Below are 23803 nucleotides of genomic sequence, written 5' to 3'. Positions count from 1 at the left end.
GTGCCCGCCAGCCACAGCCTCCAGCCACCCAGCGGCCTCTGCGTCCTGTCCGGATGTGACAGGTGCCCAAGAATCTGGAAGGTGAGGATGGGAACACTGGAAAATGAGGGCAGTGTGGTGAGGCTGAAGAGAAGGGAATGTGTGGTGAGGCAGGGCAGACAGATGGGGATGAGAGTGGAAACACAGAAGCAGAACCTGCCTCCTACCCCAAGCAGCCAGGCCCACAGGCCTGTCATCGAGCTTCATTTTTAGGGTTACCTGAGTGTGCCCCTGTTCCCTTCAGAGAAGTATGACTGTGTGGAAGGCAAAGTCACGTCCACATCTTGGTGGCCTGCACTTTCTTTCTGGCCAGTTAGTGAACCTACCCATCAGCCTCCTCTCCAGGTATCTGGGACCAAGTGCCACATACACAGGGCACAGGGGCCTCCTTCACCCAGAGTTCCATCCGGCACAGAGCCAGCGCTCCAGTGGAATAATCCTCAGAGGTCTCCAGGGAGAGCTGCCTGCCCCTGTCTCCGAGACCACTCCCTGTCTTCCACCTGAGACATCCTTCCAGGTGCTGACATTGGGCTCCTTCAGACCTACCCCCTGCTGCCTGCCGAGGGAAGGGTGAGTCCTTACTGCGCATCACAGCATCCCCAGTGCTGAGCATGGGAATGGGAGGGCCTAGTCCCTGCTGTCCCAGGGCCCTGGCCTCTGGTGTGCACAACTTTTGGTGCTTCAACCTGTCTCAAGCCCCTTCTGCACCTGGCCCAGGACCCAGCACATTTGGGGCGGGGTGCACCCCTGCTCTTGCCTCAGCTCCCGGCTCTGGATGTTCCCCAGGAGCCCAGCTCATCCTCAAGGGAAGGAGGGAGGTAGGGTCTGCAGACGCTAGGGGCACAGGTGTCTGTGTGGTCTGTGGCTGAGTTGTCGGGTCACTGCTGTTGCTCTGGTCTTTTCAGCCAATAGGGCGGCACCGGGTAAAGAAGAAGCTGGGCCATGGACAGTGGTACTGCCTTTATTCCCCTTCACTCTTCTTCTCACCCTCCTGCTGTCCCCATGCGCTCTATGGCTGTGGGGTGGCCACATAGGACCAAACATCAAGGGTCCACATGCCTGGGCACCACGGTTCTGTACCACTGAGCCTCCTGCAAGGGATGCTGTGACGGCCGTGGCAGCAGGGTCAGAGGCTCAGGCTCTGTGCCCTCAGCCCCAGGGGCTGGTCATGAACTGTGGTCATGGGGCTTGAGGCCCACCTCATCGCTCTGGCCACTCACCCCGAGCTGGCACAAGGCCAGGGAGTGCAAGGGGAGCTGGGGAGGGGACAGGCCCAGGGTATGGACTTGAGGTCTTGGCCAAATGGATCGAGAAGTCCAGCTGGACAGAGGGACGCCCCTGGCAGAGCTCCAGTGGGAGGTGATGATCCCCACCACCAGCCCTGGTTAAGTGATGCCCCATTCCCCTCACTCTGATATCCAGGTGCTTGTTAATTTGTTTTAAAAGATAAAAAGGAAATGTAAAAGCTGGTAAAATGAGAACCCACTATCCATACCGGCATTGCTGAGGTTCCGTTATTGCTTCAGACCCTTGTGGTCTGGCCAGAAAGGAGTTCCCACCAACACCCATCCAAGGGGAAGAAAGCATTTAGCACCAGGGACACAGGGCTCCTGTCCCCACTGGGACAGAGGCCTCCCAGGAGAGGGGTTGGCCATGCCCATCTGCAGCTACAGTGACCATTGGACCAGTACCCAGCCTGATGTCTGGACCCCTCTGATGCCCTCAGAAGGGAACTGTAAGAACAGGAAACCCAAGTCCTGGGACAAGGTCTCGCACCAGCTCCCCCGTACATGTCTCCAGCTCCTGCTTGTCGAAGTCTGACCTCATGGACCAGAGGCCCAGCCTGGCGAGGGCCCCCCAGGCTCACTGAGGCTGCAGTGAGGCTAGCATGTGACAGGGCCACCAGCCCTTGTGGAAGACCCTGGTGTCAGCAACGGGGTGGGAAATCCATGGGAGTCCCAGCCTATAGCCCATCTGGGGAGATGAAAATGTGGGCCAGCTCTGAGGAGCTGCCAGGCACTGGGACTGGAGGTTAGAAATAGCAAGGGGGAGGGGGCAGCAGGGAGAGGGGACCCTGAGGACACCATGGAAGCCCAGAGATCAAGGGTGCAGGACAAGGGAAGAGTGACAGTAAAGCAGGAGCCTGAGAGGCACAGCCCTGACCCTGTAAGTGGCTGGAACCCCCAGCCTTGGGGTGAAGGAGCCGCAGAGCTGAGGGCCAGGCAGGGAGCTTTCCTCTCTTGGGGAGGGGCCCACTTTTTCTCCCCAGGGGACAGCAGGGGCACCTGACGGTGTGTTCGTAGGCTCTGGCTTGCACTGTTCCTCCTGCAGCCCCGAAACTCAGGGTACTGCCCGCTCTGAGCCCAGAGAACAATCTGGGCGGTGTGGCTTGGGTTCTAAATCCTCAAATCACTCGGGCTCCTTGGGCCTGCCCACATCTGTACAGAATAAAGTGCTTCGTTTATTGATGATTAAAATGTCCCCAGTCCCTGCCCCAGCGCCCTGGGCCTCACAAGGAGGTCAGAGGGGTTTCTGACTCCCTCAGCTCTTGGGCTGATGGGGCCAGTCCCCCTCACTGCCCCCCTGGGCTCAGGCCTCTTCCCACTCCAGCCATGCTGGGAAGGTGGTTGTGTTGGGGTGGTCATGGGGTTTTAAGGTGCAAAGAGTATAACAAACAAAACTGTATAAACACAACAGGAAAGAGCTTAACTAGGAAACATGTAGCTTATGGAACCTTCCTCCTCATTTAAAGGCAGGAATAAAGACGTTAAATGACAACAAAAAAAAGGATGTCCTATTAGTGCTGGCCTTGTGGGGATAAGCGTTGGGCACAGGCTGGGGCTCCCCCAGTACCCCCAACCCCAGGGCCTGATCATGCAGGCTCCTCGCCCCACCCACCAGCACAGAGGCCCAGGAGGGACAAGGATGCTGGACACCAGCCGAGGAGCGGGTTGTGGCCAGGCTTAGGAGTGGGTGAGGCCTGGTGCTGCCTTCAGGGAGCAGAGACGGACACAGACACACATCTCTAGTGTGGGATATACGGCCGGGGCAGCTGGTGAGGAACGAGGTGCTCTGTGAACAGCTGCCCCGCCCTCTGCCCCACTGATAGCACCTTGAAACCTTAAAATATTTGCCCAAGCCTCCTCCTTAGGGTCCTGCCCCTGGGGTCCACTTATTTGCAGGCGCTCTGGGGCTGCCCCTTGGGAGCTGGTGCTGTGGGAATCAGCCTGTCTGCCCACTCAGGGCCTGGCCCACAAACACCCTGAGGCTCAGCGGCTCCTGGGGACATCTCCAGGACCCAGGGCCCTCAGTGCAGCCCAATACGGGCTGAGGAGCCCTGTGCCTGCCGGCAGAGTTGTGAGTGGGGGAAACAAATGCCTGGGGTCCAGCCCCTGCCCACCCCACTCCCACTGGTGCAGAGCTGCATCTGCAGTCTTCCCCACTCGGCGCCCCCACCCAACACACTCCTGAGCATCCAGGCTAGAGTCCCTGCCTCAATAGCTGCAGCCCCCCCCCACTGGGTCCCCAACTCCTCCCCAAACCCTCCAGGATGAGGGGCAAGTTAGGCGGGCCCAGGAGCAGAGGGGATGAGCCACTGAAGCTGACCCCTAGCTGGGCCTGGCCATCCCCCTCTGGCTTGGGCCTCCACAGTGTGACCAGTCACACCTGTCCCCAGGCCCCTCCCCACTGTACCTGCGCCTCCAGCAACCCCCTCACCTGGAGGGGGATGCAGCCAATAGTTTCCTCTCTCTAGTTTTTCCTTCACTTTCGGAAAAAAAAAAAGGCTTCAAGGAGTCACTGAAGGGGGCACTTGGGAGTGAGGTGTCCTCCGCCCGCTCTGGGGGCTGCCAGCCTGCACCGCCCCCCTGTCCCCCAGGTCAGGGGCCTCCAGCAGAGCGTGTCCAGCCCCCTCTGGAGGGGCTGCTGGCCCCGCCCCACGAGGAGGCGGGGAGGGTCCTGGGCCCGCGGCGCAGTCACTTAGTTGTTGGCGTTCAGCCTCCCGCCGGGGCTGGCGGCGGTGGGGAAGAGCGGCGGCGGGGGCGGCAGGTGCGGCGGGGGCGGCAGGGTCTGGGGCAGCCCGGGCAGCAGGGGCAGCGCCTGGGGCGGGGCGGGGGGCAGGCCCGGGGCCGCGGGGGCGCCGTCGCCGGCCAGGGGGTGGCTGACGCGGAAGCACTTCTCCTTGTGCGCCTTGAGCATGTTGGAGAAGCGGAAGCGCTGGCCGCACACGTCGCAGGGGTAGGGCTTCTCGCCGGTGTGCGTGCGCCGGTGCCGCTTCATGTTGGGCCGGCTGGTGAAGCTCTTGCCGCAGATCTCGCAGATGTACGGCTTCTCCCCTGCAGGCGGGGTGGGTGGGGATGGGTCACTGGCTGCCACGCCCCAGCCCTCGGCCCGCCTCCCTGCGCCCAGGGAACCGGAGTGGGGCCCGAGACTGGTACTCTCGGATCCTCCCACCCTGGCAGTTCTGTACCAGCCTCACCGACCCTGGAAGGCAGGGAGGCCAGCGCTGAGCCCCTCCCGCGTGGGGCAGCCGCACCTGTGTGAGTCTTCATGTGCTCGTCAAAGTACTGCTTCATGTTGAAGTCCTTGCCACACCACTGGCACATGAACTGCTTGTGGCCGATGTGGATACTCATGTGTGACCGCAGCTGGTACTTGTACTGGAAGCGCTCATTGCAGTTCTGAGAGTGGGGGTGGGAGGTGAAGCCTTCAGGGAGGGAAGTGCTGGCCCCAGACCTCAGGGCCCTGGGAAGGACTCACTTGGGTAGGGGCTCCTGGGCAAGAAGGTGTGGATGCAAAGGCCAGCGGAGGTACTCCTGGGTGGGGCAGTGGAGAGGCCGTGGGCACGCGGAGCCCAGGCAGGAATAGGGGTCAGAAAGTGGGGAAAGGCCTCAGAGTGGAGGGAGCCCTCATGCTTAAAGCAGAGACCGTCCATCCTTCCTACTTGTGCAAAGGCCCCCTCATCCCCACCTGCAGCTCCACCTCTGATCTTTCTGCCTGAGATGCTTCTCTCTCCACCTCTCCAGAAAACCCGCCCCAAGGTTCCAGCCCATGCAGAGTTCCCACCCTGAACATGACAGGGTTGGGTTAGGGTGGGATGGCAGGGGGAGTGGGGAGGGGCAGGTGGGCAACCAGGTAAGGATGGAGTGGGAGGCAGGGACCACAGACAGGATGGGCCCCTCTCTTTCTGCATCCTGACTCCAGTCCCCTCAATCACCTGGTTTTTAAGCAGCTGCTGCCCCTGATCCCTGCCCCACTAGGGTGGCCTGGGGCAGGAGGAGAAGGGAGCTCACCTCGCATCTGAATGGCTTCTCCCCGGAGTGCTGCAGTGAGTGCACCTTGAGAGACATGCTGCGTTTGAAGGACTTCCCACAGGTCTCGCAGGTGAAGGGCATGTCCTTTGTGTGGGCTACACAGGGCAGGTACCATGGCCATGACATCTCGGGGGGGGGGCCTGTCTAGCTCCTCCCAGGGGGCCCCTCTGATCACCCCCCACAGCGAGCCCAGGTCCTGCCTCCTGGGGCATCACCTTCCCCGGGGCCTATCCCACAGCCTCTGTCCCGGGACCTGGACTGACTCCCAGGCACGGCCCCTTCCCTCCAGGCTAGGTCTGTCTGGTCAGAGCAGCGTGGAGGCCCTCATGGTTCTTTAGCCTCTGGCTGAGGGAAACAGCCAAGGCCACTTCACTCCCAAAGCTTCGTGGAAAGAACAAAGGATTCCAAATGGGACTGGTCTTGGCTCAAATCCTGGCCCAGCCACTGGCTCCGAGTGGCCACTGTGGGCCTTAGTGGGCTCAGCATCCTCTTCCATGAAGAGAGGTTAGAATGGCCCTGAGCCTGCAGCGTGGCTGGGCTTTACAGAGGATGGCCTCAGCCTTGGGTCCATGCCATCCAGAGGGAGTTACCTGCACTCCCCCCAGAACAAACTCTTCAAGGAGGATCTGAGAAGAAGCAATTAGAGACAGGGAGGGTCCCCTTCAGAGCTGGGGAATCTGAGCCCAGAAAGGAACACCAATCCTGGGTCACCCAGCATACTCCTGGCTGAGACCCAGCCCCCAGGGTCCCACCTCCCAGTCAGTTCATGCTGGAATCCTCCAGCATTGTCTAGCAGAGAAAGGGGGTAAGGCCAGGCCAGGGCCCACTGCCCTCCTTGGCTACCCTTCCCTAGAGCTCCAGGCCCTAAGCAGGCAAAGAAGGGAGTGTCACCTGGACACCAGACTCCTAGCCAGGCCCACCTAAATGGGAGGGACAACCATGCCCAAGGCAGCAGAGCGGTCCAACACACTTGGGGGCCTCCTTATTCTGTCTGGGTGTGATCCCTGGGGGAGAGTTGGATTCAGAGCAGCCTGCAGCCCTGTCAGAGGCACAGCTGTCCTCAGGTTGAGACAGGGCCTGTGTCATCCCATAAGGCACTTTGTGCAATTTATGAAAAGGTGTTGCTTTCCCCGGTGGACACAGCCCCGTGCCAGGATGCACAGCCTGGCTCGCAATGTGCCAGCTGGATTCTAGTCTCCACCTACCATCTTGTCTGGGAGCTCTTGTGCCACGTGCAACCTACCCCACTGTACATGGCAGCCCTGGCCCCAGAGCCTGCCCAGACACACCCGCCACTGCAACCTGCCCAGGCCTCCCAGCTGCGAGGAGCCTTCTCATCCATTCATATTGCCCTTGGATGTGAAGTGCTTCCCAGCACACCCAGCAGCTGGCCCATCTCGGACCTCAAGCTCCATCCCCCACCAGCCTAGACTTACCGACCATGTGCTTGCGCACGTGAGCCATGGTGTAGAACTTCTTCTCGCAAATCTCACAGGAGAACTTCTTTTCTGCATAGCCATGCACGATTTTGTTGTGCTCGTGGAGGGACCAGAGCTTCTTAAAAGCTTTGCCGCATGTCACACACTGCGGGGGGAGAGGAATTTAGGTCCGGGGTCAGGACCATGTGACCTAGGACAAGTCACTGTCCCACTCTGGGCCTCAGTTTCCCCACCTGAACTGTGCTGGAGAGAGAGGCCTTGATGTCCAAGGACCAGCCAGATGCGATGTTCTGATAGCTGGGGGTGGTAACTCCGTGAACGCTTACCCACCTACCCAGCCAGGGCTGCAGCCTGGGGCCCTGCCTCATCCTGAACTCACTAGGATCAGGGGTCACCTCTTCTAGGAAGTCCCTCCTCTGTGCTCATTTCAACAAGGTGTTTCTTTACAGAAGGGAGACATATGACTGGCTGAAGGGCCACAGCAGGTGAGGGGGCTACACAGATCATGGAGAAAACCTCCAGATAACAGGTCCCAGCAGAGCTGAGGTGTTATCTCCGCTGCCTCCCCCTGCTGGGACCCATGCCCTGACACCATAAAGATACCCAAGGAGGCAGGTTCCAAAGGACTGGCTGTTGGGGACCACAGTGGGTACCAGGGCCTACCAGGCAAGAGAAGGGTGATGGGAACCGTGGGGGCCATACTGCCCTCCTCCTCTTCCCCTGGTCCCTTGTTCTACCCATCCCTGCAGCAGGCCAGGGCTCAGGCAGAAGTTGGGTCAGCATGCCTGGGGTGGAAGAGGTATAAGTGTCTTTCCCCTTCAGGAGGCAAGCTCAGGTGTGTGCAGGTAGAGTCAAAGGGCAGCCTAGCAGGCGGGCAAGTGAGAACAGGTACACGAGGGTGGGGCAGGAGACCAGGTAACCCCTAGGTAACGCTTTCTCCACAGGGCACTGCAATTAGAAATTAGTTTAGGCAATTAGCACCCGCCTACCTACTGCCCCCCAACCTCACTCCCAGCCAGAAAGGGTAAAAACCAGCCTGGCTGGCCCTGTGCTGCCTGCATCCTGAAAGGCCAGGCTGGCCCAAGGCTTGGCAGCCAGCCCAGCTCCCCTGCTCGGCCCCAGCAGCCCCTGCACTGCCCAAACTGCTCATCCGGTCCCTCTTCCCCAGGCCCAGGCCAGCTGGCATCTCCAAAATGCTGAATGCAGGGGTTTCCTCCCACCCGGCTGCCCCTTGCTCTATTCAGCCTTTGCAGCAAGTGGAAAATGGTGCCCTCCTCTGGGCAAACCCCTCCTCCCCTCATCTGTGCTTTTGTGCGGTGCACAATCTGTGCAACTGTATACTGTTGCCCTGCTGGCCTTGCGGCAGCCCAAAGATTTACTAAAATACTGACTCATCCCTCCTCGGAGCTGGCTGTCCCCTAGGCTCACGTGCTCAGACAACTCTCTCCTCTCATCATCCCAAACCCAAGCTCCCCTCTCCCCTCTGGCCAAGGGTACCGTTTGTTCCAATCCTATCTGCACACTGCTCCATGTGCCAAAGCCCAGATCTATCTGCCTCCCCCAGGACATTATATTTGAGCTCTTACCACCCTGAGGACCTGGGCCTGGCTATCTGGCTCACCCTTGGGCCTGGGCTGGTCCCACTGTCCAAGGGGCTAAGTCTGGTCTCGGCAGACTGTCGGGCAGTGCGGGCAACCGGACACTGGATGGCTGTGTGGCCTCGGATAGCCTCTGCTGCCCTACCCGTCAGCCCTAGGAGGCCCACCTGGATGTTGCGCTCGCAGTCCGTCTGCCGGTGCAGCAGCAGCTCGCTCTCCAACAGGAAGCGCTTGCCGCACTGGTCGCAGATCTGCATGCGGCTGTGGGTCACGTTCATGTGCTTCTCCAGGTACCACCGGTTGTTGAAAACTCGAGGGCACTTCTGGCATGGGTGGTGCTGCTTCTCCTCCAGCTTCACCTTGGCCCCCAGCCCATCAGCAGCCTGTGGCCCCCTGGCTGGGGAAGAAGCCACTCCTGCAGGTGGCTTTGGCCGCTTCCCACCCCGCCGCCCGGGCTCCTCAGGCTCAGGGGGGCCCCGGCGCCGGGCAGATCGCGTGGCCATGCGACTGTGGGGAGGGGGGTCCGCCCGGCTGCTCCTGCGCCCAGACCCCTGCCTGGGCCCCACCTCCCCCTCCTCCTCATCCTCCTCCTCCTCGTCGGAGCTCTCCTGATCCTGCTCACTGTGCCCTTCTTCTTCCTCTTCCTCCTCCTGCTCGCTGTGCCCTTCCTCCTCCTCATCCTCCTCCTCTCCCTGACTGCCACCCTCCTCTTCCTCCTCCTCCTCCTCCTCCCCTCCACTGCCACCGCCTTCCTCTTCCTCCTCCTCCTCTTCTTCCTCCTCCTCGTCGTCATCCTCCTCATCCTCCGAGTGTCTCTGCAGCCCGTCCTCCCGGCCCAGCACCATAGTGGCCGGGGCCGTGGCAGTGCCCGGCTTCCCCTCGGGCCCCGTGGACACGTGCAGTGTCTGGTTGTTGAGGTTCACCTCCACAATGATCTGGGACTGCTCCCGGCGACTGTAGGTGCCAGAACCCCCAAGCTCTTCCTCCAGCTCCTCCCCACCCTCTAGCTTGCACAAGTTGGCAGGGGGCCCGCCGGCCTCTTCGACGCCGCCCTCCTTCTCCTCCTTGAAGAAGGGCTGGGCCGGCCCGATGGTGGCAGGCACTGTGCCACCTGTGGCCCCGGCCCCGTCCTCGACGCGCACTGAGTAGGGGTCAGGGCCCTCGCGGGCGTAGATCTTGGGCAGGCCTGGGGCGTCGGCTTCCTGCTTGATGTCGCAGTAGTAGGGTGGAGCAGCCGGGGTGCAGCTGGCGGCTGGCTGGGCCAGGGCCACGGCGCCAGGGCCTGGGGGGCCAAGAGAGCGGGCGTCCAGCAGCTCCTGGCAGGATGCGGCGATGTCGGCCATCTGCAGCAGCGAGGCGGCACTGAGCACCTCGTGGACGTTGGCCGCGTTGACCAGCAGCTTGGACGTGTAGATGAAGTTGAGGATCTGCTGCAGGCCACCGGGCGCCAGCGCCTCCAGGGACAGCTCCACGCGCTGCAGCTGCTTGTTCTGGGTGAAGAGCGAATGGAAGAACTGGCTGTAGGCGGCCAGCACGCCCTTGTGCGCTGGGAAGACGCTGCGCTGGGGCACCAGCACCAGGTCCACGTCGCACAGGTCGGGCTGGAAGAGGCGCTGCTCGTTCAGGCGGCCCATCAAGCAGGCGAAGTGCAGCGCCACGTCCTCCACCAGCGAGAATTCAGCCGCCGGTGAGTCCGTCGTCTTCTCAACCAGCAACTGCAGGGCAGAGGGCACAGGTCAGATGGTCAAGGCCATCTGGGAGGTGGCCCACCCATCACTCCTGGCTCCACATTACAGAGAAGGAGCTGAAACCCAAGCAAGAACAAGGGGAAACTGGGATTCAAGCCCAAATCCACTGTCCCTCAGAGCTCAAACTCTGGTTGTGACTGTAGATCAACTCCTGGGTCAGTCGGTTAACTTTTCTGGGATCCTGCTCTTCTACTGTGAAACGGGAGAAGTCATCCCGGGAAGGGAAGGGGAAGAGGGAGAAAAAGGAAGGAAAAGGGACGAGGGTTACCAACCATCTAGGTGGGCCAGGAACCTAGGGGTTTCCCAGGACAAGGGACTTTCAGTGCTAAAAACCAGGGGCTACCTCAGCAAATGGGGACTGGGTGGTCCTCCCAGAAGCATCCTCAGAAGCATCCCTTCAGTATTTCCCGGAATCTCTCCCCAGCACTCACTCAAACACAAATAAAACCAAGCCTGCCTGACCCCAGACACCTCAAGAACAGAAGTCAGGCTCATTGGCTCACGGCTCGGCCTCTGGCCATTGCATCCCTGGGGCAGCACCTGAGGGAACCCCCCCCCCCACCTCACCCGCAGCAGGCCCCTGAGGCCTTGCAGAGGCAGAAACTTTTGTGAAGAAATCCAGGCTCAAGGCCTGTAACTTCTCCCCACCTCAGCCTGGCTGCCCTGCTGGAAGAGGCTGGTGAGATCCAGCCAGCCCCTCTTTCCTCAGCCAGAGTTTGGGCCAGGCTGCTGCCTGCGGCTTCAGGCCTGGCAGCCAGCAGCTCCCCCTCACATGAAAGTTCTTTAGGGGTAAAAGGACACAGCTGTGCTACCTGTCCATCATGCCTGGAGGCACGAGACCCCCCAAGGCCTGTCCCAAATCCTTTTCCCTCCAGACCCTCAGACCCCAGGTCAGGTGTGGTCCAGGCTGGGAGGCTCCAAGATGGCCTCATCTTGGAGGCCACACCACTGAAAGCCTCTGGAGCCTCAAGGAGGCCCTTGAATCTGATGAGTCAGATTATTAGACCCCTGGGCCACATCCAGTATCTGTGAATTGCCCAGAATAAGTGCTGGCTTAATTATTCCTGGCCCCACCACAGCAACTTCCCCCAAAGGTGGGCAGCACAGACAGGCAGGCTGCCCAGTGCCTTGCACGGGTCGAGTGCACAGCAGATGTTCAATTAATATCTGTCGACTACCTGCCTGGCTGGACCAGCCCCGCCGGTTCCAGGTTCTGGCCCTCGTTAGATCCTGTCCAGCCGAGTCAGAGCCTCCTACGTTTGAGGGTACCTCCTTGCCCCACTGCAAAGCCATCAACTCCCCTACCCCAAGCACCTCCCTGGAAGCCCTAGGATAAAACTCCAGTCCCATCCATCCACAGCCCACCCCTCCCCTTCATGCCAGTCCTTCCAGACTGGGCAGGGGGTATGGGGGTGGTATCTGTGTTCAACCTCTCAGTCCCCTGAATGAGGATCTGCCCTGGGCCTTGGGATGAGCCCACCAGAGGCAACCTGCTTCCACACCTGATCTGGGCCCTACCCTCCACACCCAGCAGCTCAGGGCAACACCCAACCCCATGCCCTCTTTCTCTCTCACCACCATCTTCCTTGAGTTCTCCCCACAGGCCTCCTTCGCTTCAACCAAGAAGTCATTCATCTGCCCCTCTGTCTCAGAGCTGTTGGCTCGTCCAGGCCTAGCCAATCTAACAGGGATTAGATGCCAAGCCCCTCCCATCTCCATCCTCTGACTCATTTGGAGTCATTCTCTGGGACCAAACTCTATTATACAGATGGAGAAACTGAGGCTCAGAGTGGGAGGGTCCCACAGTGAGCAGTAGCAGAGCTCCCAGATTCTTAGCTCTGCTAAGAACACCCCATCTGTGCCTCAACTACACACCGTTCCACACGGAAAGATTCCTTGGCCTTTAATGGCTTAAAAAGCAGGAACAGGCATCTGGGGAGGATCAGCTCTGCTTCCCCAAAACTACTGCCACCTGCAAGTCAGTGAGGGGTCAGGGTGCAATCTGAGTTGTAACCTAGGCTCCTCAGGGCCTCCAGGGGTCAGACAGTGGTGGGGAAGTGGCCTGTCAAAGTCAGGTCTGTTGTAGAGAGCCCACCCCAGGCCACAGGGCTCTGGTCCACTTTTCCCCCTCCATGGAATGCCAGTGCCTGCCTGCCATGAGGCAAGGGCAGTGCCCAACATTTCTCATGTGCAGACCTAGTTTCAGGATCCAGTGAGGACCCCTCTGGCCTCAGCAGGGGAAGTGGGGTTAGTCTGGGGGGCAGTGCTGTCCTAGAGATTCCATTTCCAAGGTAGTACCCCCAGCCAAACCAGCACCATCCTTGGTCCTTGAGGGGCCCAAGAACCTCACAACCAGGCACCCTGACAGGACTTCCTTGACAGGGCACACAGATGCCACCCGAGTCCATAACTTTCAGCCTCTCAGGAGGGCACAGCTACCCCCTAGCCTGGCACCTCCCATGCAGGGCCCACCAGCTGTGTCTGCCTCCCCAGCCAGCTGTGCCAGTTCCCTGAAGCTGCAGATGCCCCTCCCCATCTGACTGAGCCAGCTGTAGCCACACACCCCACCCCCAAGTCCAGGCCAGCATGGCTAAGATACAAGACCAAGGGAGTGGCTAGGCCCTTCTGTTGCCACGGTGGTTCAGGCCCTCAAACCCTCCCCCAAAGCCAGGGTTGGGGGAGACCAGGTGCCAGGAACACCTGCCCAGGCTGCTCACCAAGCTCGGGACCTTCTATTCCAAAGGGGTACCATGCCTCACTGTCACGAAATCACCAACTCCCTAACCTGCCCAGGGCCTCCCTGGAGGTCCTAGGATGAAACCTAGGTGTGCATCTGCACCCCATACTCCTATGCCAATCCTACCTTCACCGGGCAGCAGTGGGTGGGCCGAGAATGAGCAAGAGGGCACAGGCTCATGACTTCCAGGCTCCTCCTTCTAGGGAGGGAGTGTCTATGCCAGCCTCCTCTGCACCCATGCCACCCGTCCATCCCAGAGAAAGAGGCCCAGAGAGGGCGGGGGATTGGCCCAAGGTCACACAGGAGTTTGGACCAGTGCTGCAGGCGTTCCCCCACCCCCACCCCCACTCCGCTTGGCCCAAGAGCCCCAAATCACCAGGCAGGGCGGCTCCAGCGCCCACGTGGCCCAAGGCCCAGGCGGGAATCCGACCTCCCCCCTTCCCCCATCACCCAGTCCGAGGGCGGCGCCGTCCGGGCTCAGGGAGGCAGCCCCCTCAGCCAGTGCCCCCCTCGGCCAGAGCCTAGCAGGACCTCAGTCTCTCGAGCCGGGCCCCCACCCCAGGAATTTAACCCCTTCCCAGCCGAGGACCACGCCAGAGCGCCGCATTCCCGGCCCCGTAGGGACTTAGGAGAAGGGGTTCCAGCAAAGGGGAAGATCCCTCCCGCCCAACCACCTGGAGCCCGCGGGTCGTGCGCTCGGGAGGGCAGAGCTGGCAGGTGGGCGGATAAGCGGAGGGACAGGCAGGGCCTTGCGTACCATGGTGCCGTGGCGCTGGGGGCTCACAGGGCCCCGCGGGATCGCGCTGCCCCCGGCGGCCGGGCCGGGGCCGCTCCATGAAGCGCCGCGCTGGGGGCCGCCCCGGCGCAGGGCCCCGCGACCATGGCCCCCGGGGGCGCGGCCGGGCTGGCGGAGGCGCAGGGCCGCGGCGAGTCCAGCCGCCGAGCAGCTGCGGCCCCAGAGCCTCGGGCGCGGCGGGCGGGGGGCGCGGGGCGCCGATTGGAGCCCGCGCGTCAGCTGGGGCCGCCGTCTGGACGCTTAAAGGGCCAGGCCGCCCTGCACGCCGGCGGGGGGCGCGGACACGCGTGGTGCGCGCCGTCCCGGTGCAGCTCGCCCCGCTTCGGGCCACCGGGGGCCCCGGCCAGGCCCTGCCGCTCCCACCCTAGTGGATGGACCCCGGCCTCACTCTCCCGCGCTGAGCCCCCTTTCCGCCGGGAAGTTCGTCCAGGAGTCTAACCTTGGTGCCCTCCAGCTGCGCCACAGAGGCGGTGTCGAGCAGGAGGCGGCCCTGAAATCGGGAAGCTGGGCGCTCCCGCCCCTCAACCAGCTGCAGAAAAAGCTTACACCTGCTCCTCCGGGCGACCTCATGCTGAAGGACTGAACCCCGTATCCTAGCCGCGTCACCACCCCCACCCTCTGGCCTGGGCTGCTCTGAGGGCGAGTCTGGGATCTCCAGCTCGCCTGACCTCCCACCCCTCCCCTAGGGCAGCGCAGGGCTCATTTTGCTCTGTGCCTCCAGGACTTGGTTCTGGTCGACCCATACCTACTTGATGGCCACCTCTGGCTGCACAAGGCTGCTCAGGGCAGGAGAGGCAAGAACCTGGACCACAGCTGCACTGATCAAATCCTTTAAGGTAACAGGCTCAGGGCCAGGAGGAAGTAAGACTGGAGGGGTGAGGGCCAGAGGCCCAGAACCCACTGTGTCCCCCAGCCATGTGGCTGCTGAGGCCTCCCTGCTCCGTCTCTGCTGAGGAGATGCAGCCAGGCCTGCGGAATGCTGCTCTGGCATGGACACCAGTGGGGGCAGGGGGCTGGCTGTGCTGGCAGAAGGCTGTAAAGGAAGGCCGCCAGGCTGAGCAGGCTGCAGGGTGGGGACCACAGGGCCCTGGGCCTGGCAGGGTCCAGGTGGTGGCTGGGCTGACAATGTGGAGTGGGGGCCTCTGTGGGCCTCTTATGTGGCCTGTGTCATCGAGATGCCTTTCTGTGCCCCAGCTCCAAGATGACGGCTGCCCCATCTTTGGTCACTCTCACATTGCCCCCATCCTGGCAGAACCACACAATATCCCCCACCCCCTCCTCCCACATGTGCACTCATGCTTACACACCCACTCATGCCCAGCTGTAGCAGTGACCCCTGGGTATGCTACCATACTCATGAGTGGGCAGGGACTCTGGGGCTTGTTCAGTGTGACTGGGTTCTGGGTGCCAGGGGAGGAAATGGAGCAGAGGCCAAAATCCCAGGCAGGAGCCATCATGTAGTCTGATGGTCTGTCCTGGGAGATTGCAAGCCCATCCCCACCCCCCACCCCAGGCCAGGGTGGGGAGGTCCTTAAGACAGGGCCATCCCAGGACCAGAGAGAAAACATCTCACAGGCAAAGATGGGAGTGACTGATGAGCGCCAAGAGAAAGGGGAGGAATACACATAGTTGGATGGAGAGTAGGGAGAGACCCTGGTGGAAAAAAAGATGAAAAGAGAGAAAGGGGCATAGGTAGGGACATGCTCCCAGAGGCAGCCACTGCAGACACCTCACACTTTTGAGGCCATGGTGGGGGCAGAGACAGCTGACTCAGCTCCCAGGAGGCCTCAGGTTGAGGCCAGGCCAGAGCAGCCTGCATGCCTGACCAGCCCATCACCTCAGGGCTGCTTTTCACTTCTTCCTCCACCCCAGTGCACTTCTTCATCTCAACATGGGCCTGGGAGGTGGTAAGGGAGGGCTTGTGTACCCATTGGTTGGATAAGGATAGTGAAGCCCAGAGCAAGGCAGATCACATAGCCAGGCACTGGCGTCAGGAGCCAAGGAAAGGGGAGGCTGAAGCAGCCTCCCCTGAAGGCTGGGAAGAGCCTGGCAGAGAAGGCTGCATGGGACACATTTCCCAGCTGAGGTTTGGCAGGGGGTGTGGCCAATGTGACTAAGGTAGGGCTGCTGGCCCCTTCAGGATTGGCGTTGGCTGAGGCAGTCAGAAGCCTAAGGAGGGGCTGGAGGTTGGATGAGAAGGTGGGGAATGGGGGCTCACGATTCCTGAAGACCCCAGCTGTTCCCTCTTGCTTCTCTGGCCTACTACTCAGGGAGCCCCAGGGGAGAACCAGCTCTGGGAGGGGCTATTGGCATGTGGGTCACAGGAGACCTGGTAGGAAGGCACTTTTTGAAGAGCTCAATTTGGTGGGCTCAAATGGGGCTGCTCAGAGCTGAGGCCTCAAAGCTGAGTCACTGAACTAGAGCAAAAGCGGATAAGGACGGGTACTCGAGGCAGAGAGACTAGCACCTGCGTGGGCTGGCAACTAGAGGCAATTTGATGTAGCAGAATCCAGATTCTGGTTGGGTGGGCGTGGCCAGAAGGAGACAGGCAGAATTATTCTCTTGGCCTTGGAGAAGGCCAGGCCATGGGAGCTGCCCCTTATGTTTGGTCAAGGCAGGCTTTCTGGAGGAGGTACGGTGTGACTGGTTATTGGAGAGTGGGACCCTAGGTCAGAACCACATGCCCCAAGGGCCAGCCAGGTGTTTATGGAGACAGGGCCAGGGCTGGATGATCCTCATACACTTGGGGACAGGTGCTGGCAAGGTCAGCAAAGTCATGCCCCTGCCTCTAGAGGCCAGCTGATGAGTTTTCTCACAACTTCCCTAAGCATCTAGCCCCAGACTTCTCCCCCGTGTCAGAGAGGAGGAACAGATTCTAACAGCAGTGGGGCAGCACATGTGTGCACATGTGCAGTGTAGGGCTCAGCCTCCCTGGAGGAGCATGGAGCCGCGTGGCTGCCATGGGGGAAGGAGAGCAGAGTGGGCAGAGTGGGCAGTATCAGAAACAGAAGGGGACATCGCAGCATGTAGTTGGTGGGGTGACAGGGAAGTTTAACCGACCTACTAGGTGCTGACCTAGGGCCCTGCGGGGTGGGGAGTACAGATCCCTGGGTTTGGGGGCTGGAGGGGGTGGTGTTCCTGTTCCCCCTCCACTGAGCTCGGCACTAATAAGCTACAGCTGCAGGCGGTGGGGGCCTAATTCAAACCAGCAGGTTGCCCGGTTCTCTCCCACAGCAGAAACGTCATGGCCTTGGCATTCCAGGCCTCACTAGAAGCTTCCAGGATTCTCTCCCACCCTGTCAGTTCAAGGGGCCTGGGCCTCTCATTAGAGATGGAGCCTGGCCCTCTATGAAACCTGGGGGCAGCTCCTCTCCTCCTGGAGGCAAGCCCAGGGGCTGGTGTCCCTGAACCACTCTGATGTACGCTTGGTTCTAACCATTTAATCCTCACCACTCCTAAAATGAGGAGTCCTTAATATCCCACTTTTCCAGATGAGGAGCTGAATTATAAAGGTCAAGCAATCATCTACTTACCTGACTAGAAGTGTCAGAGCAGAACTTGACCCCAGGCAGTCTGGCTCAGACTCCAAACCCTTTAGGACTGTGATAGAATAGTTGCTCTGAGAGGTCCTTTATTTCTTCAAAATAAAAGCAAGTTGGGCCAGAGGCATTGAGGCCAGTGGGATCCTTCTCAGTCTCTCTCTGGGAATCTGGCCTGGTAGTAGAGGTTTTAGTGGCAGGAGGGCCTGAGTGACCTGAGACTGGGAAGTGCCAGCCAGAGCACTGTCCCCTGTGGGTTTGCCTGTGGGAGGCTGACTCATCTCCAGGCCGGTCCAGGAAGGGATGAGCACCACCACCTGGTTCTCATGTCCACTTGCACCTTCTTTCCGGGCTGATGAGCTGAGAGACGGGCAATCTAAGGACCGTTAGTCTCATATTGCAGATGGGGGTCAGGCCTCCAGACGCAGAATGCAGGTGTCTGTCCTGAGACTTCAGGTCACTCTTTTTACCCCGATGTCCTCAGGCCTCTAGGATGCTTAAGATGCAAACTTCCTCAGGCTAGTAGCCTGGGTCCTGAGGACCGTGAAACTTGGCTCAGTCTGGAGCTGGACTTCGATGGCTATAGATAGTGAATGGTGGATTTGGAGACTCCAAGAGGCAAAAGTGCTTGGCCCCAAGCTTGGCACAGCCCCACCCAAGGCCTTCTGATTCACAAGAGGAGGCAGGGGCAAGGGAACATTGCCTCTACCTTGTACTGAAATCTTTAAATAGTCCATTAGAGCCTCCTAGTCCTTTGTGTGTTGCCAAGGTAGGCTATCCTTGCCTCCTGCTCATCAGGCACTGACTGGAGCTGCCCAGGGTCTACTGCAGGCAGATGCTGTCTTCTTTTAGGGTAATAGCTCCTTTCCCTGACCTCTCAGGGAGATGCTGCCACCTTTACAGCATCAAAGAACTTCTCCCTGCCAAGAAAATGTCCTCTTGGCACTCTGCCCAGCCCGTTCTATTACAAGTCCCTCATGGGATTCAGGCTCTCACCTCTTACTCTGGGCTGCGGCAGCCGATTCCCTAAGACCAGCCATCTGAGCCCAGGTTCTTCCAATGTGTAAGCCACATTGCACATTCCAGGTCCCTCACCAGGCCATAGTCTGTGTCACTCACTTTGCCTCCTCTCCCTTCCAAACAGTAATGCCCCGACAGTGTTCATGATTGCTTGTAAGAGGGTATTTCCCTTGAATTCTCTTGCCAGCTAATTCAGAAAAGTCAAAACCGAAGCCCTTAACACATTTCCTCCCAATACTGCCCAGCTGATCAAGATGATCACTATCAGAATGTGAATAAAGATCCTGCAGTTTTCTAAAAGACCCTAAAGGAACCACACTTGGGGATTTCCCCACAGCAAACAGACTCTGCAATTTTGTTTAAGTTTTATGGCAACACATCCAGATTTGACTATTTTCAGGAATTGCCTGACTTGGGGGTTTACTGTTAACTTTAAAAACTGAACCTCTGCAAATGTTACTGTGAGAGGTTATGTTGTATTCACTAAGAAAATACAAATTCCTTTGAGCTCTAAGGAGAAAAAAGTTAATTGTACTTGCCCTGCAAATTCTCATGTGGATGCTAAAAATATCACCGTGAATCTTTCTCCAGGAAGGAAGTGCTACATGCCTGCCTGGTGAACCACTGTTAGGGAACGTGGGGGCTGCAGGTGGCTTAGCAGGTAAGCGTGCTGTCCCTAGGCAGCAGCTCACAGATGGGGGGGCCCTCTTCCCACCTCCACAAAGACATCTGTATGCAGGTCACCTCAGCTGGATGACTGTTAACAGAGCCTGGAGGAAGCCTGGAGTTGGCAGGGGAAGACCAAGCACCATTGATACTTCTCTGCAGAGGCAAACACCTCTGCCTGAAGTTACCTCTAGTTCCGCCTTATGCCCCAACGCTAACACCGGCCAGAAGAAAATGAGCCGCAGAGAGAGGAGGTGAAGTCTCTTCCCTGGCTGGGTCAGAAGACTCTGTTTCCTTTTCCATTTCAGAAAGACGACTGGAAATCTGGATGAATAAAGAAGGATGAAACATGCAGAGACTCAAACTTAGACTAAGCATATATTTTAATTTCTACAAGGTCCCCCTTTCAAGTTTTAGGGAAATTTAAATGAAATGTATACAAATTAGACACTACCAATATGTACAAAAGTATTTTCTACAGTTTTTGAACAATATCAGCTATATCGTTTCATTTGCAGTAAACAGGACGTTACAAAAACAGTCCAATGATGCATTTTCTATTAAGAAGCACAAAACACGATGTAATTCAACTTTATTAAAAAATAACTTAAAATACAGAATAATCCCCTTTAGAAAGAAAAGCTATTTCTGTAGTCCATTCAGTAAACACACAAGTTAAATGCTGCAGCTGAGGGCTGTTCTTTCCCATGAAGAGAACAAACGAGGCTTCTAGGGCCCACCTTTTCAGGATGAAAGTCTACCCACAGTACACAGCAAAGCTATTGCCCGTGGGAGGCAGAATTCTAAAATGCCCCTCCTATTTCATGCCCCCATCCCAGGAACCTGGGAATATGATCTCACTTCTGTGATTATGAGATGTTCTATGGCACTGTTGACCTTAATACAGGGAGACTGTCTCAGTGGGCCTGATCTAGTCTCAGCATGAACCTGAAACCAGAGAAGAAAGGCAGAGAGATCTGAAGCACAAGAAGGCCTCGACAGGCCCTTGCTGGTTTGAAGACAGAGGGAACCCATGAGGAACGTGAGCAGCCTTAAGGAGCCGAGAGAGGCCCCCGGCTGCAGCCAGCAAGGAACTGAATACTGCCAACAACCTGAATGAACTCGGAAGGAGATTCTTCCCCAGAGCCTCTATGAAGGAATGCTGCCCTGCTGACCCTGGATTTCAGCCTTGTGAGACCCTGAGCAGAGAATCCAGCCACATCGTGCCGGACTCATGAGCTACAGAACCGTGAGCTAAGAAATGGGTGTTGCTTTAAGCTGCTACATTTGGGGTAATTTGTTACAAAGCAATAGAAAACTAATACACTGCCAAAAGGTAACTTTTCTTAACGTAATTAGATTTGGCAGTTTTTGTTTGGGTTGTAAATGCAGTTTCTTTCACTGAGTATTGTTAAAGATACTCTCCTCCAGAGGCAACTTTTAAAAACCCTTCATATAAACCACATGTTGTTTTGTATTCACTATCAAGCATGTTTGTTTGACTTAGGTCCTATTTTCTAATGCATTTTCATCTATCAACTTGGCAAACAACTGGACCCCTTAACCCTGTTTATGAACCTTTTATGGGCAATGGTTTTAATACATCCAAGGTCACCCCTCCATCCATCAGGGTGGTCAGATCCCTCCAACTGAGGGCTCTTTCCCACTTCCCAAGTACCCTAGGCAAGCCCTGGGGTAGGATGGCAGAGTTCTGCATCAAACATCCAATATGAATTTCTTCTGCATACCTGGATTAAACTGGCACTGAGGTGATTAAGTACACTTGGAGAAAAAAATTCAAACTAAAGATTAAAAAAAAAAACTCACCAGTTTTTACAGGTCAAATCATTTTTGCAGGAACCACGAAAGACTGTGAACATGTGTAACCTATGCAGTACGCACACCTTGCTTCCCCTGTCTTCCTGGCTGTACCATGTCACACGAGGCTTCGCCGAGTCAGTGTGGGTTACGGCAGAAACCAGGAAACATGCTGGTGCTGGGAACAACTGCTCTTGCGTCTACCTCTTAGTTGAAAGACTTAGAAGTACAGCCCTGCGAAGTGTGTCCAGGATGGTGGCAGGTAGATCCTGTGTTACTTTTGAAGTCTGCTCTTCCAGGGGCACACGCATCAGTTCTGTGCAGCAGACCTGAGTTGCCACACAACCCTGTGCCAATCCTGCCTGCTCCAGGGACCTCGGCCCACACCTGTGCTTGAGAGAAGCCCTCCAAATATTTAAAGTGAATATAGCTGAGAAGGAACGATGTTGGGTGCCAGTGAATTAAAAAAAAAATCATTTTTCTCTCTTACGGAATTCTGATGTACAGTATAGAAGAATAATGCTTAAAGAGGCACCAAAAGGTACCAAGCACCAAAGCATAAACTGGAATAGAATTGTCTTCTTACAAACTGAACTTCCGATAGTATTTATTAAAAAGCACATAAAACATTAGGGCCTTAGAGACAGTGCAGGTATTTATAGTTAAGGCTAATTTACTCTTCTTAACCTCACCCGCCAGCCTGAAATAACACAGAGAGTGGGCTGTATGGTGACCACTTTCCTGATAATCTGAGACAACAAAGAAGTAAGGAATGAATTAAGAACCTCAGACCACTGCCTTATCCTCCTGGCTACCATTAGTATCAATTCTGGGTGGTTTATCTGAAGAGCACACATGTATGAGATCTGTGTAACTGGTATATAAATATTTGGCCACCTTTTACAGTTCTCATCCATAGCTCTATGCCTGGCAGCACATATGCTAAAATCTGAAAAACGGGCAAAAACAATCTGTATTCTGAGAAATACATGAGATGGAGAGAAACAGTCTATATAAAATAATATTGCAAATTATACTTAAATTTCATGATTTCTTGATTCAAGAAAATGAAATTCACTTCCATAGTTGGCTACTGTAAAATGCGGCATACAAATATTTTTGGGAGACATATCTGTATTTTAAATTCTGCGCACATGTAAATGAACAAGTAACAATTAAGAAGTGTCTATTTTTCAAATTCCTCTAATATTCAAACAGAACAAGAGACTGCCATTAAGTTTCTTAAACTTATAAGTTACCAGATATTTACAAATAAGATATAATCTGTATCAAAAAAAAAAAAAAAAGGGGACACATTCAACTATATCTGCTGCTTTCACTGGGGCTCCGGTGATGGGAGTAACTTCGGTCACTTTCACTGTCGGAGCCATAAGATCTACAACTCCTGTAAAACAAAACAAAACATATATACAAACACCTTGTAACTGTCAACCCTTGGAAATCCTCCTGCAACTTCTTTTTTTGATGAGTGGCCTGAAAGCAGTACTAATGAGGCACAGCACAGTGGATGGATGAGGGGTACTGAGCACAGTGGACTTTTCAAAGATGTTGACAGTGACTGAGGGTGGTTAAGATTAAAAAAAAAGTTAAGATAAAGTTAAGATCAAAGTTAAGATAAAATAGAGAAACATCACTTCTTGGGGAATTACTTGAAATCCACTCAGGCAAATGAGAATTACTTTCTACGTTACCCAAATGAACATCAATACTTAATTAAACTGAGGAAGTAAGGGGAAAAGGATGCATGAAGAGAGTTTCATTAAAGACAGGGAAATCAAAATGGGGGCCCAACAAGGGGTGAGGGTGGGGCGGGGCATGGACAGGAGCACTGGGATAGTGAGTCAAGAAGATCTAGTTATGGTCACCACTCAGTTATTTTGAAAAATATTCACAGAGATCCAGTCACTGTGCTAGATGTTAAGACACACACACACACACACACAACCAAGTAGAGTTCCCTGGGGCCCAAGGATAGTACAGAATAGGAAGCAAGAAAAATGAAGCACATGGGGGTGAGGTGGGGTGAGGTAGGGGTGAAGGTGATATATCTCAGGATTAAGCAGTTAGGGAGGGCTTCCCAGGGGCAATGAGTGGGTTGCAGTGGAGACCTACAGGGTAGTTGGAATTGGCCATTTCAAGAGGCAGGAGGAGAGATGGTGAAGTAGGCATGTGAGGTTCCAGAACTTCAGTGCAGGGAAGAAAGAAAAGCCCAAGCTGGAGCTGTTAGGTGGAGAGGCCTTCAAGCAATGCTGGGGAGCATGGACTTGCCCCTAAGGGCAGTGGGGTGTCCTTGAAGAGTTTCAAACAAGGGACCACACTGATATTCTACAAGCACAATTAAAGGTAGTTGCAAGGCATGGGGGGAGGGTAAGACTAGCGGCCACCAGGAAAGGGACATTACAAGAAGCAAACACAAAGACTTCTGCAGCACTAACCAAAATGTTCCATGACACATCTATAAATATATATAATATAAAAACCATTTTTAACCGTATAAACCTCAATCTTACTACTGAAGCAAATGATTATAACATTTTGCTATACATTATATATACATTTAAATTATCGTTTTTAAATTCAAAACAGACACATTTGCTTTGGTATTTCTAACAACTAGCCCTATTTAAAGCAGTGAGCCATAGTCTGAATGGCCTTTCCTTTATTCCTTTCAAAAGAAACGTTTGTCCAAGGATATGTGAATATTAAAAATCCATTTTAGATTCAAACATTAACATCTACCACTCAGTACAAGGGCCACTTTTAGTAGCTGCCATTGCGTTAATGAAATTCAAGAAGAGAAAGAAGTATTTCTGTCCTCAGAAGATGATACCTTCTCTTCTGCCAGCTGTCTGTCACCCCATACACTAAGTGCCCACAGTAACTTACAGTGCTGAAAGGACAGAGACCCACCTGGACCGCCTATTGTAACTCCTGCCTCGGTGATAACTGTCGCTCCTCTGGCTTCTACTTCGGCTCCGACTCCTGCTGGAGTAGCTATCGTAAGTGTAGGACCTGCTTCAACAGCAACAACAAACACTATAATTTCGCATTCAGATACCCATATATTCCC

The 23803-nt window shown here is 56.2% G+C and overlaps 2 protein-coding genes across 9 annotated transcripts in view; both read right to left on the bottom strand.

The window, feature by feature from the left end:
* Positions 1–2472: 2472 nt before the first annotated feature.
* On the bottom strand, positions 2473–14205 carry ZBTB47 (zinc finger and BTB domain containing 47). Of its 2 annotated transcripts, none has more exons than XM_072941066.1 (6): positions 14109–14205; positions 8556–10103; positions 6788–6935; positions 5331–5446; positions 4574–4718; positions 2473–4373 (listed from the first exon to the last, which is right to left on the bottom strand). In XM_072941066.1, the coding sequence occupies exons 2-6, from the start codon at positions 10020–10022 to the stop codon at positions 4018–4020; spliced, it is 2232 nt and encodes a 743-aa protein (XP_072797167.1). In that variant the 5' UTR covers positions 10023–10103; positions 14109–14205; the 3' UTR covers positions 2473–4017. The 2 variants fall into 2 exon arrangements, with proteins under 2 accessions (XP_072797167.1, XP_072797166.1); XM_072941065.1 differs by lacking the exon at positions 14109–14205 and adding an exon at positions 13631–14087.
* A 5054-nt stretch (positions 14206–19259) lies between these two features.
* Positions 19260–23803, bottom strand: part of NKTR (natural killer cell triggering receptor) — a 48466-nt gene continuing 43922 nt past the window's right edge. For 6 of the 7 annotated variants that reach the window (XM_015236343.3, XM_015236345.3, XM_015236346.3 and 3 more), the window contains 2 exons: positions 23644–23748; positions 19260–22117 (listed from right to left, as the gene is read on the bottom strand). In XM_015236343.3, the coding sequence (XP_015091829.2) occupies positions 22030–22117; positions 23644–23748 (193 nt within the window). In that variant the 3' untranslated portion in view covers positions 19260–22029. The remainder of the gene's footprint in view (positions 22118–23643; positions 23749–23803) is intronic. The other variant, XM_006200686.4, reaches the window with a different exon arrangement.

Source organism: Vicugna pacos, chromosome 17 (assembly GCF_048564905.1).
Source record: "Vicugna pacos chromosome 17, VicPac4, whole genome shotgun sequence".
NCBI classification, from domain to species: domain Eukaryota; kingdom Metazoa; phylum Chordata; class Mammalia; order Artiodactyla; family Camelidae; genus Vicugna; species Vicugna pacos.
The sequence above is the reverse complement of the archived record's forward strand: the minus strand, read 5'-3'. Positions and strand labels throughout refer to the sequence as shown.

Coding starts and splice junctions, on each gene's coding strand:
- ZBTB47 (XM_072941065.1), bottom strand. Junction 6,936..8,555: donor ACTGCGAGCGCAACATCCAG/GTGGGCCTCCTA, acceptor CTCCCCCCGCAG/TGTGTGACATGCGGCAAAGC. Junction 5,447..6,787: donor CGTGCGCAAGCACATGGTCG/GTAAGTCTAGGC, acceptor TGCCCTGTGTAG/CCCACACAAAGGACATGCCC.